Below are 14,735 nucleotides of genomic sequence, written 5' to 3' on the forward strand. Positions count from 1 at the left end.
GGCAAACAATCACAAGGGCATTTATTGCATCTTCATAGATCAGTGCCTGCTAGCCGAGTTGCTATCCACAAAACATGCTGATGGGCGCGCGACAAATCGCGGAAGTTCAATTCACCATGACCGGATAAGGAGCGAATATGTTCACCCCATGCTGGAGGACACCAACGCCTGGTCATTAGCGCATACAGTCACGTGAACGGTGGCACGTTCGAACGATCGTGTTCGTCCATTCCGGCGTAGGTCTCACGAGACGGTCTCGCAGAAGCATGCATCGGCACACGTGCAGAACGTCCGCGCCGCTTGTCGACCCTGAGCCAAAGAGGAAGAGCCTTCTTCGTTTTGTGCCCAAGTAACCCCGCCGTTAGGTGTCACTAGCAGAGCAACACTCACGCCATCTTTCGTACTACCCTGCAAGCATACTGACCTCGCAGTAAAGCCACATGGCGAAGCCGGATTGCAGGAGATGGGAGCTACACGAGAAAACAACATATCAGGGGACGTGCGAGAGGCGCACATCCCCACAGTGTATGAAAAGAAGGTTTGCTTCACCTTTCTTGAATTTTGGCAGTTTTCATAAAAATGCACTAAACATGAAGTCATGTTTAGTGCGTTTTTATAAAAACTTTCAAAATGAACCAACTCACCCAAACCAAAGTATTATTGTTGAATTTTGTCCTTTGGCATTCTTGAATTCATTGAGTTGTCCTTGAATTTTGAGCTGAATGCTCTGTACGAACCTTGTGCCTTAGTTGTTTGAATGAAATTCTTTTGTTTTGTTGAAACGCTCACCCATTTTTACACATGCTCATGGTGATTGCAACCTAAAGTTATGTGCTTTTGCTCTGGGAAATGATGCCTCCTGACCTGTTGCACCACTAGTGAGGGAAGTGGGAACTCAGAACAAGGAATAGATGCACTCTCAGGCACTGTTGAAACACCCTGTTTATTCTTTCACTGGGACCCATGATCCACACTGGCGCCTGGTTGATAATATTGCCACCTGGTGTTTTGAGCCAGGTCAGCATTGCATGCCCAGCAAAAACAGCAATGAAGATGATGAAGGCAAAAAGATCTCGCGCCAGCTGGAGAACCGTCTCTTCGTGTCAGGCATTTTTTTAGTGTCTGGCTGCTCGTACTGTCGCTTGCTTTTGCCTTAGTACGGGACAAATTGGTAGAGGTGCTGGGTAATCTACTCTGTGCACCAAACCCCTCTTAGCAGCAGGAGCTTCAGCCCTGTACCGGTGGTTACGCCTGTACACCGCACCAGCAGAAGGATCCGTGGACAAGCCCCTGAGTTTAGACTTCTTCCAGAGAAAATGGCAGTTCTGACCACCCCAACCGGTATGGAAAGCACAACGCCGATTCATTGTACGCTACTCAATCTGCGAATGCTGAATTCCTTCTAAGGCGCCATACATGAGGATGTTGAAGATTGGCTGGTGCACTATGAAGGTGTTGCCGCGTTCAACAAGTGGGATGACGCAGACAAACTGAAAAACGTATATTTCAGCCTTAACGATGGCACACGTTTGATATGAAAACCGTGCAGATGACTTAACTTCATGGGCAGAATTCAAATGCCGGCTTCTTGAGACGTATGTGATCCTGATTGCAGAGAGCGAGCTGAGCGTGATCTCCAGTCTCGTATACAAATGCCGAACAAAGGTGTCGCAATGTATGTCAAGGACATGCGTCTCTTTCGACGAGCTGACCCCAGCATGTTGGACGAAAAGAAGGTGCAGTACCTGATGTGTGGAGTGAAAGAGCAGCTGTTCGGTGGTCTTGTGTGCAGTCCTCACAAGACTGTGTCAGAATTTCTTTCTGAGGCCGTCACCATGGAACCGACTTTTCAGCAGTGGGCACCATCATACGAACGCCAAGTGAATGCTGCCTCACCTACAGACTTTTTTGGAGCTCTTGGGGGCCATGTCGATTTCTTTCGAAAGGTCATTCGTTCCGTAATCCGCAAAGAACTCCAGAAACTGTCAGTACCCTCACAGCTGATGCTCAGCTCTTTGTCCAGCTTTCTTCGTGACGAAGTCCAGCATGCGCTAAGAGAACCACCCTTCAACACAGAAGCTCAACCGCTAAGAACTGACAGCCCCCGTATGTCATATTTGCAAGCTTTGAGGCAACCTGCCCCACCTTCCTCCCCACTTCGCACTGCGTGCGGCCATTCTACAGCCTGTCCAAGCGGCCTCGTATTACTGAGACCACCGACAGGCCCCAAGGAAATCAGACGTGTGGTGGGCACCTGATTGCCGTCCCCTTTGCTTTCACGGTGGCGAAGCTGGGCATGTCTACCGACAGTGCTCCTATCGAGAGCTCGGACTATGCGGATTCTCAGCAAACTCGCCGTAACCTAGGTTCAGCCAGCATCCTCCTGAAATTGAAGAATACGTTGCCCAGCAGTGCGGATCCCCATCAGCTCGACATCAGTCACGCTCTCCTTTGCTGTGGTGGTTTTTTCCAACTCGCCGTACATATTCGAGCGTGGTGCAGGGTCGGTTGCTCAGCCCGCGCCAGGAAAACTAACCACAGCGCCCTTTGGGGGTGAGGCTGCTCAGTCTGGACATGCTCAAGGACCCCCACTGACACGTACGCGGACCGCCGATACATCGACGACGACAGTACCTGCTGATTACGGAAGAATTTTTTTAAACATTCCTGTACTGCTCAACGGTCGTGAATTGATTGCTTTAGTGGACATTGAAGCGGATTATTCTATAATCAGTGAAAAACTGGCCACCCTTCTGAAGAAAGTGACAGCGTCTTTGAATCAAACGCCAGTTCGTACAGCTGGCGGGCACATTGTCACACCGCTCGGCATGTGCACGGCATGAATACAGATTCACAGCTTTACGTTTGTGGCCAGCTTGAGCATTCTCCCTCAGTGTTCTCGAGACCTAATCATCGGCATGGACTTTCTGAGTGAGCGTGGAGCTATCATCAAAATTTGACAATGCCTCATCGCTTTCTCGATAAAGAACGCCGCAGCGACGACCCACGCCATCCACCCTCGAGCATCTCTCCATGTCGTCGACGCTGGCACGTTACCACCGCGTGCAAGTGTTGTGGTTCAATCGGTATGTGATAGACTCTTACACGGTGAAGCGGTTGCAGAAAGCAATCGCTCTCTCCTGCTTTCTCTAGGTGTTTGCGTAGCAAGAAGCCTTATTGATCTCCATCATGGCCACTGTGAGGTACTTGTCACGAACTTCAGCTACGAACACTGACACCTTTTCCCCGGTACTGTCGTCGCCTAAGCTGACCCGATCGCCGATGTCACTGAGTGTTTTGTTTCCGAGGCAATCGGTACTGCTGAAGCAGTACTGATCCACTGGGTGGCCGCCGTCCACTGAGTTTCCACTCCGTCCGGTCGCCAGCTCCTTCTGCTCCTCGTCGTTCCAGAGCGTAGCTGCGCCGCTCTCTTCAGCTATGTGTCTCTTTTTCCCGTTGGCCACGTAGCTCCGCATGCACTTTTGTACTTGTTCTTTCATATATTGTATTCTTTTCATTCGGACGCTCTTATTTTCTTACTTCTTTCTTTTTGTTTATTTTTCCCCCCGACTCCTCGTGCTTTCTTGTTCTCTTCTTATCTCCTTCTCTTTCATTTTTTTTTTCTTTCTTTTTTTATTGGCTCATGACATATGCCCACCTTCAAGAGTTTTTCCCCATAAAAAACTGCTTCCTTTTCCTTGTATTGAATGCTTCCGCTGTCTTCATATGCCGCCCCAACATTAACACTTGATGCCTTCCACCATTTTTGTCATTTACACCATTGGGTACCTTCCCTACACCTCACTTCACTTCACTTCACTTCACTTATTCACTGCACTGTACACATCATCGAGTTCACTATGCACACAAAAAAGTCATTGTCACACACTCTAAAACCACAAAACTTCTAGAGTAAACTGTTATAACACTTGTCACGCCATGTACTATGAAGTTCTACTCATAAAATCTGCTCCAACATTTTCTCTTCCCTTGATGTATTCTACATGGAAGCTATATTCTTAGAGCACAAGGCTCCATCTCAACACTCTGGAATTAGTTAACTTTGCTTTATTTAAGAACACAAGGGGCTGGTGATCTGTCTGCACCCTAAAATGTTTTCCATACAAGTATATGTGAAACATTTTGACTGCCCATACAAGAGCTAAATATTCTTTTTCCACGGTTGAGTAGTGCCTTTCCCTTTCAAGCAATCGTTTGCTTGCATAGAACACCGGATATAACATATTGTCTTTTTCTTCTAGCAATACCGCCCCAAGCACTTTCTTTGATGCGTCTGTGCGCAGAACAAACTCGCTTTCTAAGTTGGGGGCCAACAGCATAGGAGGATTGGCTATGTGCTGCTTGAGTGTTTCAAGTGCGTCCTCTTGCGCTTTTGTCCATTTCACTGTATTGCTTGCACTTCGTTAATTCCACCAGAGGATCAGCTATCTCCACATAATGTGGAATGAAGTCCCTGTAAAACCCCATCATCCCAGAAAAGACTGTACTTCTTTCTTGTTCTTCGGTGGGTTTGCTTTTTGAATCTTCTCTAGTATTTCCTCTTTTGTCGATATGCGTCCCATGCCTAACTTGTGTCCCAAAAATGACACCGCGTGAAAACCAATTTCACACTTCGTTGGCTTGATGGTCAGTTTGGCTTCCTGTAACCTATAAAATAATTCTTCTAATGCTTCCAGGTGCTCTTCCCAAGTGTCTGTGGCCACCAAAATATCGTCAATATAATGTTCCACATTTCCCTGTGCATGAAGTACTCTTCTCGTGAGGTTCGTAAATACTGCAGCAGCTGTCTTTAGTCCAAATGGCATGTACTTGAATTGAAATAGCCCATTTGTACTTGAAAATGCCGTCTTTGGTTGTCTCATCCATTGGTATTTGCCAGTACCCCTTCGCTAAGTCAAGCTTTGAAAATATTTTTTTTCTTGCCACCTTTGCAAAAACAATGTCCACTCTTGGTATTGGCTCAGAATCAGACACTAATATGCTGTTTAACTTCCTGAAGTCTACACAAAGCCTATTAGAGCCATCTGGTTTCTTTACAACGACCAGAGGTCCGTTGTAAGCTGATGTAGACCTCTCAATGATGCCTTGACGTAAAATCTCGTCAACTTCCTTCTTAATGGACTCTTGAACTGGAAGTAGCAATGGTTATTTTTAGACGTACACTGATGCGCTTGTGCTGCATTCTAACTGGCACTCAATAACATTTGTTCTTCCTGGTAGGTTGGAGAATAATTCGTCATTCTTTTGTAATAATGCTTTTGACTCTGCTGCTGCTTCTCCATCCAGACATGGATTAATGACCGCTTTTTCTAGCCCCTTGGTTTTCTTGTAGTTGTAGGTGTGTACTTCCAAGTCGTCTTTCTATTCTGTGACTACCATGTTGACAACTTTGGATTCCTGCAAATTATGTCTCTCTTCATATTTCTTTAACATGTTGATGTGAAATACTTTTTTAGAATCGTTCACCAGGAGCTCGTAATCCATCTCGTTCCTTTTCTGGGTTACCACAAATGGTCCCTTCCACTGCATCAACAGTTTGTTTCCATCACTGGGTAGAAGGATAAGTGCTTTGTCTCCCGGATTGAGGCGTCGTGTCATTGCCTTCTTGTTATAATACGTTTTATAGCTTTTTTGCTTCCTCCAAACTCCGATGGGCTAACTTGCACGTTTCTTCCAGCTTCTCTCGAACTTGCAACTCGTAGATGTATGTCATTTTGACTTCAGTGTTGAGTCATTCATTTGCCCATACTTCCTTGAGTATATTTAACAGACCTCTATCCGTGCTTCCATACAGCATCTCGAACGGTGAAAAATTGAGGCTTGCTTGTGGCACTTCTCTGCATGCAAACAATAATGCTGGTAGGTAATGGTCCCAATCCATAGGTCTTTCTTGACACATCTTCTTTATCATATTCTTCAATGTGCAATTAAATCTTTCCACAAGGCCGTTCACCATAGGATGATATGGTGTTGTGAGCAGCTGCTTTATCAAGAGCAACCTGTTGAACTCCTTCATTAGGTCAGATGTGAAGTTGGATACCCGGTCACTAAGAATTTTTCTTGGAAGACCATACCGAGAGAACATCTCTATTAGGGCCTCAGCAACCTGAATTAAATTTATGCCTTTTAAGGCACTGGCTTCTGGATATCTTGTCACCATATCGACCATTGTGAGAACATAGCGGTTTCCTTTTGCTGATATTGGCTTTATAGGTCCTACGATGTCTGTTGCTACTCTCTGAAATGGCATATCAATGGTTGGCATATTCCCCAGTGTAACTTGATTCACTCGCCCTTTTGGCATCGTCTGCTGTCAAATGTCACAGGATTTCACATATCTCTTCACTTCGCTTTGTAGTCCTGGCCAGAAAGATTCTGTGATCCTAGGCACAAATTTTTTTTAACCTTGGTGTCCGGCCATGATGCTGTCGTGTCCCAGTCCCCAGTCAACCACCAACTGCATTACTTCTCTGCCCGAAGTAAACTTGCATCTTCTGTACAACAATCCATCTTTCCTCTGGAATTCGAAAATGGTCCTTCCTCTTTTATTTGTTGTCGACTTTCCTTCCTTCTCAAAGCAGGCATGTATGGAATTTCCTTGCATTTCTGCAAATTCTGCTGGTGTCACCGAAAGTACTTCAGTTTTAGGTACCTTCAATGCCCTCAATGTTCGCTGAGTACTGAATCTTGTAGCTACCGCCAACGATACTGCTGGACTATCCTCCGTAGCTTTCATTTTTTGTGTTGCCATATTAGGATTGTGCTCCTGTTGTTTTTCTTTCGCATTTCCTGTGTCGGCGTGGTTGCTCCTCTATTTCGTGTCAGGGTCATCCACGCTTCTTACCCCAGGTAGATTGTCCAATATTAAATCATATAGTGGCATATCTACGTACTTGACTATCAGCCACCTGGAGTACTAGGAAGTAGACACTTGAATTCCAGCCTCAGGCAAATGCCTAAACGTGCTGTCGACCATAATAACTGTTGCTGTTTCTCCTGTTAGGTCTTGCTCCCAAATCAAACTCTGTCTTACCAAGGCCGTGTTGGTGCCACTATCTCGTAGAACACAGACTCGTATTCTGTGGACCTCTTCGTCACCTACAGGAAGATACAGTGATAGTCTCGTCTGCTCGAATGCGTCCTTGTAGTTGGAGACCATGGTTTCCGCTGTATCATGTGTATCCTGGGTATCCTTGGCCTCTTCTTGTGATGATGCTGCCCTTCCACCATTTAGGGAAACCACGCCTGCCGCCTTTTCTTGGTTCTGTATCCCGCAGTCTTCTGTGCAGTGTCCTCGTCTCTTGCAGTGGTGACAAATTATATGCGCCTTTGGTCGGTTCCCTCCTACACGACAATCTACTGCACAGTTACCGACGTGGTTGCACAGGAAACATCTAAGTACCATAGGTACTACATCTTGCCTAACTTGGTTTACATCAGCTTCTCTTTTATGAGTTTCTTCTTTGTTTTTACCTAAATTCTTCAAGCCTTGCACATCCAGAAATTGGTCAGCAAATTCAGCAAAGTCATCTAGACGTTTCAGTGAGCATTCTTTAAGAAAAACATTGAGTTTTGTGCTACAACAAATCAAGAACTGCTCAATCACAATGCGCTCCCTGACTCCTTGATATGTCATCTCTGTGTCAGCCATTTCCATCCATCTATCAAAATAACTTGTCAAACGGCAAGCAAACTGTTTACCAGTCTCTGGTTGTTCTGGTTTACAATCCCGGAATTTCTCGCGGAATCCTTCTGCAGTTAGCTTGAATCTCTGCAGTAGTGCTTTCTTGACTTTGTTGTAGTCCATTGACTCACATGCTGGCATTTTCCCGAACATGTTCAAGGCTTCTCCGACTAAACACAAACTAAGCACTGTTGCCAACTCAGATCGCTTCCAGCCTCGTCCTAAAGCAATTCTTTCAAAACGATGCAGATAAGCATCAAGGTCATTTCTCTTATCGTCAAATGGAGCCATTAACTTTCATGGACAAATTGTCTTTGTTTTTTGCAGCTCCATTTCCGAAGAAACAGACGATCTGTGCACGTCGTCTCTTCAGATAGACACATCAGCCAAATGCAACTTTAACAACAAAAGTTCTTTTTCGGCTTCGCATGCTTCTCGAGCTTCTTTTTGCGCTCGATCAAAAAGGCTAAGTGATTCTTCGCGGCTTAGCCCCAGAGAATTGGCTACCCCCAACAGCTTCTCATAATCCATGTTCCTGCAAAGTGTGAGACTGAGTATTCAGGAAATAAATCCTGGCAAGCTCGCCAATGTTTTGTCAAAGTCTCATGGTGGTAAACACGACGCAAGGAACATTTGATTTAGGAAAAGCCTTTATGGGGCGTGAGCATAAGAAAAATACATATATCAAGAAAGCAGGCGTTGCAAACCCAATAGCAAAAAACCTAACACATGACAAACTATCTACAAAGCAAGTTAATTGTGAATGTTGTCTAAAGTCCTTAAATATGATGTGTTATGAGGTTCAAAATATTTACATCAAGTCCATTGACGTAGCCACATCGCCTACCATAGTTGTCGCTGCTTCCGACGACACGTTGGGCCTGCCGATGCGTCGTGGACTCAACGTCGCTCAATGACTCAACGTCGCTGCGTCCGACGTTTGGCCACGGTTGACCGGGTCAGGGTGTAGACGAGCCGTATGTAAAAATACTGAAAGATATCTATAGCGGCTCCACGGCCACCATAGTCCTCCATAAAGAAACAAAATCCCAATAAAGAAAGGCGTCAGGCATGGAGATACAATCTCTCCAATTCTATTCACAGCGTGTTTACAGGAGGTAGTCAGAGACCTGGATTGGGAAGAATTGGAGATAAGAGTTAATGGAGACTACCATAGTAACTTGCAATTCGCTTATGACATTGCGTTGCTTAGTAACTCAGGGGACCAATTGCAATGCATGCTCACTGACCTGGAGAGGCAGACTAAAAGGGTGGGTCTAAAAATTAATCTGCAGAAAACTAAAGTAATGTTTAACAGTCTCGGAAGAGAACAGCAGTTTACGATGGGTAGCGAGGCACTGGAAGTGGTAAGGGAATACATCTACTTTGGACAGGTAGTGACCACGGATCCGGATCATGAGACTGAAATAATCAGAAGAATAAGAATGGGCTGGGGTGCATTTGGCAGGCATTCTCAGATCATGAACAGCAGGTTGCCATTATCTCTCAAGAGAAAAGTGGATAACAGCTGTCTTACCAGTACTCGCCTATGGGGCAGAAACTTGCGAACAGTGTTCTACTTAAATTGAGGACGACACAACGAGCTATGGAAAGAAGAATGATGGGCGTAACGTTAAGGGATAAAAAAAGAGCAGATTGGGTGAGGGAACAAACGCGAGTTAATGACATCTTAGTTGAAATCAAGAAAAAGAAATGGGCATGGGCAGGACATGTAATGAAGAGGGAAGAAAACCGATGGTCATTAAGGGTTACGGACTGGATTCCAAAGGAAGGGAAGCGTAGCAGGCGGCAGCAGAGAGTTAGGTGGGCGGATGAGATTAAGAAGTTTGCAGGGACAACATGGCCACAATTAGTGCATGACCGAAGCAGTTGGAGAAGTATGGGAGAGGCCTTTGCCCTACAGTGGGCGTAACCATGCTGCTGCTGTTGTTGCTGCTGCTGCTGATGATGATGACCAGGTCAGGGAGTCAGGGCAGTGGGGTGACTGAAGCGCCTGGATCGCCCGGTCGACTCCTCTTAGCCTGTGGATTGTAGGCGCAGGCAGTCCGGGAAATGGCTCTGTTAGTGTGTAGCTGTGCAGTCTCAGGTGGAGCGCCCGCTTAGATCGCGAGTCGCGGCTGCAGCAGTTGAAGAGCAGCTTCCACTGGGTTGCCACCATCCAGTGGCTTGTCGCCTTGTCCGGTCTCCAGCTCCTTCTGCCCCTTGTCATTCCAGAGCGTAGCTGGGCTGCTCTCTTCGGCTATGTGTCTTTTTCCTGTTGGCCACGTTGCTTTGCGTGCACTTTTGCACTTCTTCTTTCATATATTGTATTCTTTTTATTCAGACACTCTTATTTTCTTACTTCTGTCTTTATTTATTTTCGCCCTGACTCCTCATGCTTTCTTGTCCTCTTCTTATCTTCTACTCTTTCTTCTCCTTTCTTTCTTTATTGGCTCATGACAGCGCCAGTATGTTCTCTTCGCATGCTATGTGCACATGAGCCGTCTTCTTCGCCAGGTCCGGAGGCATTAGTCACGCCACTACAATACTGATGCATGGTAGAGTTTGCATCCTGAAGGCTCCGTTAAGTTATCATGTCTTGTCCTTGCTTTGTTGGCTCGAGATGGAGTTTTGCATGTGCGCTAAATCTACCCAATTTTACAAATCCAGGCTGTTTAAAGATTTTATTAATGTTGCCTGAAGTCTCACGAAAACCTAATTCTATTTGCAGAAAGAACCTTAAGAGAGTTGAAAGATGAGCTGGAGCAACATAAAAAAATGCACTAAAAAAACTTTTGTTGCACATATTGAACAGACCAATGTTTGCCATACAGAGGGCTAGCGGGGAAACATTTTGAGATATATGTGCATGTTGCTGTGGTTACACAGGATGATAATGCTGGGGATGCAGTAAATTCTTCAGAAGTAATACTGAATGTGAACATTGAACAGAGTACGGCAAACAAGACCCGAACTCGCCAGTCTCTGGGAGAGTCTTCTAATGGACACCAGAGGGTTACTTGTTTCGAACAAGTTTATTCAGACAAGTTGCTGAAGCAGGCACTACAAAAAAGCCACTGTGATGTAAAAGCAATGTGTTGCTTGTTAGTCTCTGCTGTTCTAAGTTTGCAGGTGCCTTTTTGCTGCATTGTTAAGAAAATGCACATGTATCTTACAAGTGTGTACTCGTGGCCAAATAAAAAAAAAGAAAGGAAGAAGGTGTGCCCAGCTCCTTTCTCATTGGGGTCGTATTATTACGAATTTCAAAAGTTCTCTGGTTGGCCAGTATGGCATCCATTTACTTGTTTGTGTTTCAGGTGGCAATGAAGAAGGCAAGTTCATGATTGACTGTGAGCGTGGCTTTATCAAGTTGGCAAGACCACTTGACCGAGAAGCATGTGCCAGTTATAACCTGACTGTTGAAGTTACTGATGGCAGTGCCAAGACCACAGCCATGGTGAGTCTTTTTCCTGTAGCATTTTGGCTGACTCAGGTGGATTTATTGGACATTTGGTGCGGGCCTGTCACTGAGGTTATTAATTGGCAACTGCTGGGGGGGTTCCACTCTGCGTGCGGCTAGGGCTGAAGGCGAGCTCCGGATCTAGCCCCACGTAGTCGCTTCGTGGTACTCCCAACCCGTAGCGCGGTGTTGTGTCGGCAGCGGCAGGCAAGCGGGGGGCCGACGGGCGAACGCGCGGCTAGCGCCGGCGCAGTAAAGGAGACACGGAGCTAACTGCTCCCGATGAAAACCGGAACGAAGACTCCGCCGACCCGCGGCTGTTTATTACTTATAAAGGCTTCACACGCTAGATGACACCTCCCGATTGGTCCAAGCTTGTCACATGACAGAAGGGGGGTGCGCCATCTAGCTAAACAACTACAAAACATACATGTACGATGACACAGAGATCTGACAGGGGGCGACACTATACTACATCATCCCCCCCTGGAAACAAAGCAAGCATACAGTGAAACGCGCACACAAGGCGCGCACTTAAGTCCAAAGGCAATTTCAGTTCGTTCCCCCCCACGTTCACACACGCGCACCAGTCGCACACAAAGCACGCACTTAAGTCCACAACAAATTCAATCCATCCCCGCCCAAGTTCACATACACGTGCACCAGTCTTGGGCACCAAAACACAGGCAGTCACTAAGTCTGACAAAGAACACGGCACAAAACTCACTGCACCGCAACAAGGAGCACATTTTATACCTGTGTTAATGAAACATGTGGACTGTCTGCTAAATGTCACAACGAGGCCCTTAGCCGTGGCATTTCGAAGACGGAAATACACTCTACACTACAGAAACAAAATCATCGAGCCACGGAGGCAGTTTTCTGTCACGATGAGGACGCGTGCGTACCTCAGAAGAACTTTGGGGGTTGCGACGCATATCGGTCGACTTTAAAGACCCAGTCGTCCCACTATTATTTCCCTCCCCCTGGTTGGACAATTGAATGTGGTTATCGCTCAAAGCTGGAGAGGGTTGCCCAGGAAGCTCCTCTCGAAGTCCCAACAAGTCCTGGGAGGCTACCGATTCCCCCACGGAATCAGAGATGACTGCTGACTGTGTAGACTCGGAAGTGATACAGTCAGACGCACTACTTAACTGAAGCTTATGACTATGAGAAGACGCTGTCACTACAGACAAGTCATCGGAATGACTATCCTTTGAATATGAGTACAAAAAGTTTCTATCACTTGTACACAATGTACTATCTGCTGGATCCTTCATCACTACGGTTAACTTAGACACATGCCACGTTTGCCCATCACCGAGTAGAAAAGTAGATGGTCCTATCTGGGCCTTGACTTTACGAGGTTTACTGTACTTAAAAAATCCTTTCCTGTTAAATCTTATTCTGACGGTGTCTCCCACCTTGATACGAGTTGCCTGAGCACGTCTACGTTTGTCTACGTACTGTTTAGTCTGCGACTGTTTCTGCAAGACCCTTTCTTGAACCTGAGACACAAGACTGTCCTGTTCCCGTAGATCTACACAGAGCCGCATGGTTCCATCCTTCTTGCGCACCACCACGAGTGGAGACACCCACTCAGTGGCCTCGACGCGCTCGATGACGTCGCAGTCCTCGAGACGTCGCAATTCATGTGTGACCTGGTCACGGAGAGCCAGGGGTAGTCGGCGCAACTTTGAAGATACTGGTTTCGCATGTTGCTGCCGATGAATTCGGTGCACAAAGTTGTTGACGAGACCCAACTCGTCACTGGAAAGGTGATCAAAACCCGGAGGCACACCTGGAGGGCTCTGTACTGAAGGAAGCGATGGTAGACGGCATGTCAGCGACGTACCGTCCATCTGTATGCCCAAGCGTTGGATGGGGTCTAAACCCAGCAGTGATGTTCCTGTAGTCGTTACGTGGAACGTGACGGAGCATGACCTTTGGAAAAAATGGACAGTGGCTTGAAACAGGCCTTGAATGTCGATGCGTTGCATGGAGAAATTTTTCAAGTCCACTGTTTGTGACAGTCTGTGCTGTCGACCAAAGTGCTTTCCAAAATCTTCGGCCGTCATCAACGAGACAGACGCTCCTGTATCCACCGGCAGTCGCATGGAGACGCCGTTCACTACGACTGGAACTTCCAAATCTTTTTTAGTTTCAAAAGCGCTTACCGTCAAGACAGACGCGGACGGCTGCCCTGCGGAAGTTGAAGACAGCGTCTCTGCGGAAGAGACGTGTTGAACAGTACGGGTTTTTCGGCATACTGATGCAAAATGGCCCAATGTGTGGCAGGCGTTGCACTGCCGGTTTCTTGCTGCGCAATTCCTGTACGTTGCAATATGTTTCGTGCTGCCACACCGATTGCATGCACCACGGTTCCCGGAGGAGCCCTGTGCGAAATGTCGGTCGTCTCGGCGGCTTCTCGGAAGAAGTCGGTCGTCTCGGCGGCTTCTCGGAAGAAGTCGGTCGTCTCGGCGGCTTCTCGGAAGAAGTCGGTCGTCTCGGCGGCTTCTCGGAAGAAGTCGGCCATCTTCATGGCCTCTCGGACTACGTCGGCCATCTTGGCGGCTCCCCGGAAGAAGTCGGCCACCTTGGCCCGTCGACGGAACGCCAAGTTGAGATGCCTCGATTCTTCGAACATTTTCGGAGTCGAACGCGTGGTTCGCTCGATGCAAGGCTTCTAACGAGCGTCCAATTTCTTCTGCCTTGTCCAGGGACAGGGTTTCGACATGAGCCAGCAACTTTTCGCGAACGCTGACGTTCGCTACCCCATGTATAATTTGGTCTCGGACGCGCTCGTTGTAGGCTGTGCCGAAGTTGCACTGTACCGCCTTCTCCTTCAATGCGGTCACGAATTCCAGGAATCCTTCTCCCTCGAACTGCTTTCGACTGGTGAATTCGTGCCTTTCCGCCAGGACATTTGTTGACTCGGCGAACAGCCGGTCAAGCCGCTGCAAGAGTTTCTGGAACTCTGACGCTGGTGGGACCGCATCACTTGACGATGACGCTGCGCCGGTCGACTGCCTTGCTGCTTCGCTTGAAGCTGACGCTGCGCTGGTTAACTGCCTTGCTGCTTCCTGCTCCTCGTCTGCAAAGTACTTCCGTTGTCCCTCACGCCTGAGAGCGCTGACGAGCGCGGACGCTCGTCGCGCGTCCGTCCAGTCGCCACCGCCGGCCGCTTCGAGGTGGGCCTGAAAAATTTTTTTCCAGCGATACCAAGGGATTAACGGTGGCCCGGGCAATTCCAGAAAAACGGGAAGGTTCGCCGTGAAAGACGCCATGCCCGGTAGCGTGCAGGATACAGTGCAGAAAACAAGCCGGAGCTCGCAGCAGGAATGGGGCAAGGAAGAACAAAGGGGGCGAGAAGGTCTAGGCTCGGAAGCCTCGCGACGCTGAGTGCGTCGGCGGCGTTTGCCTGCCGTGCGGACACGGGAAGGGTCGCTTCACTTACGAAGCTCGTTGGTTTCCCGGGGCTTCGGTCGGAACCGCTGCGGGAGTCCCATCCTCGTCGCCAAAAGATGTTGTGTCGGCAGCGGCAGGCAAGCGGGGGGCCCCGACGGGCGA

General features: G+C 47.6%; 1 protein-coding gene across 2 annotated transcripts in view; it reads left to right on the plus strand.

The window, feature by feature from the left end:
- The window catches only part of LOC126535883 (fat-like cadherin-related tumor suppressor homolog), a 517,574-nt gene that overhangs the window by 70,983 nt on the left and 431,856 nt on the right, over positions 1-14,735 (plus strand). For both annotated transcript variants that reach the window (XM_055073317.2, XM_050182731.3), the window contains exon 8: positions 11,023-11,162. In XM_055073317.2, the coding sequence (XP_054929292.1) occupies positions 11,023-11,162 (140 nt within the window). The remainder of the gene's footprint in view (positions 1-11,022; positions 11,163-14,735) is intronic.

This window comes from Dermacentor andersoni, chromosome 4 (genome assembly GCF_023375885.2).
Source record: "Dermacentor andersoni chromosome 4, qqDerAnde1_hic_scaffold, whole genome shotgun sequence".
Taxonomy (NCBI): Eukaryota; Metazoa; Arthropoda; class Arachnida; order Ixodida; family Ixodidae; genus Dermacentor; species Dermacentor andersoni.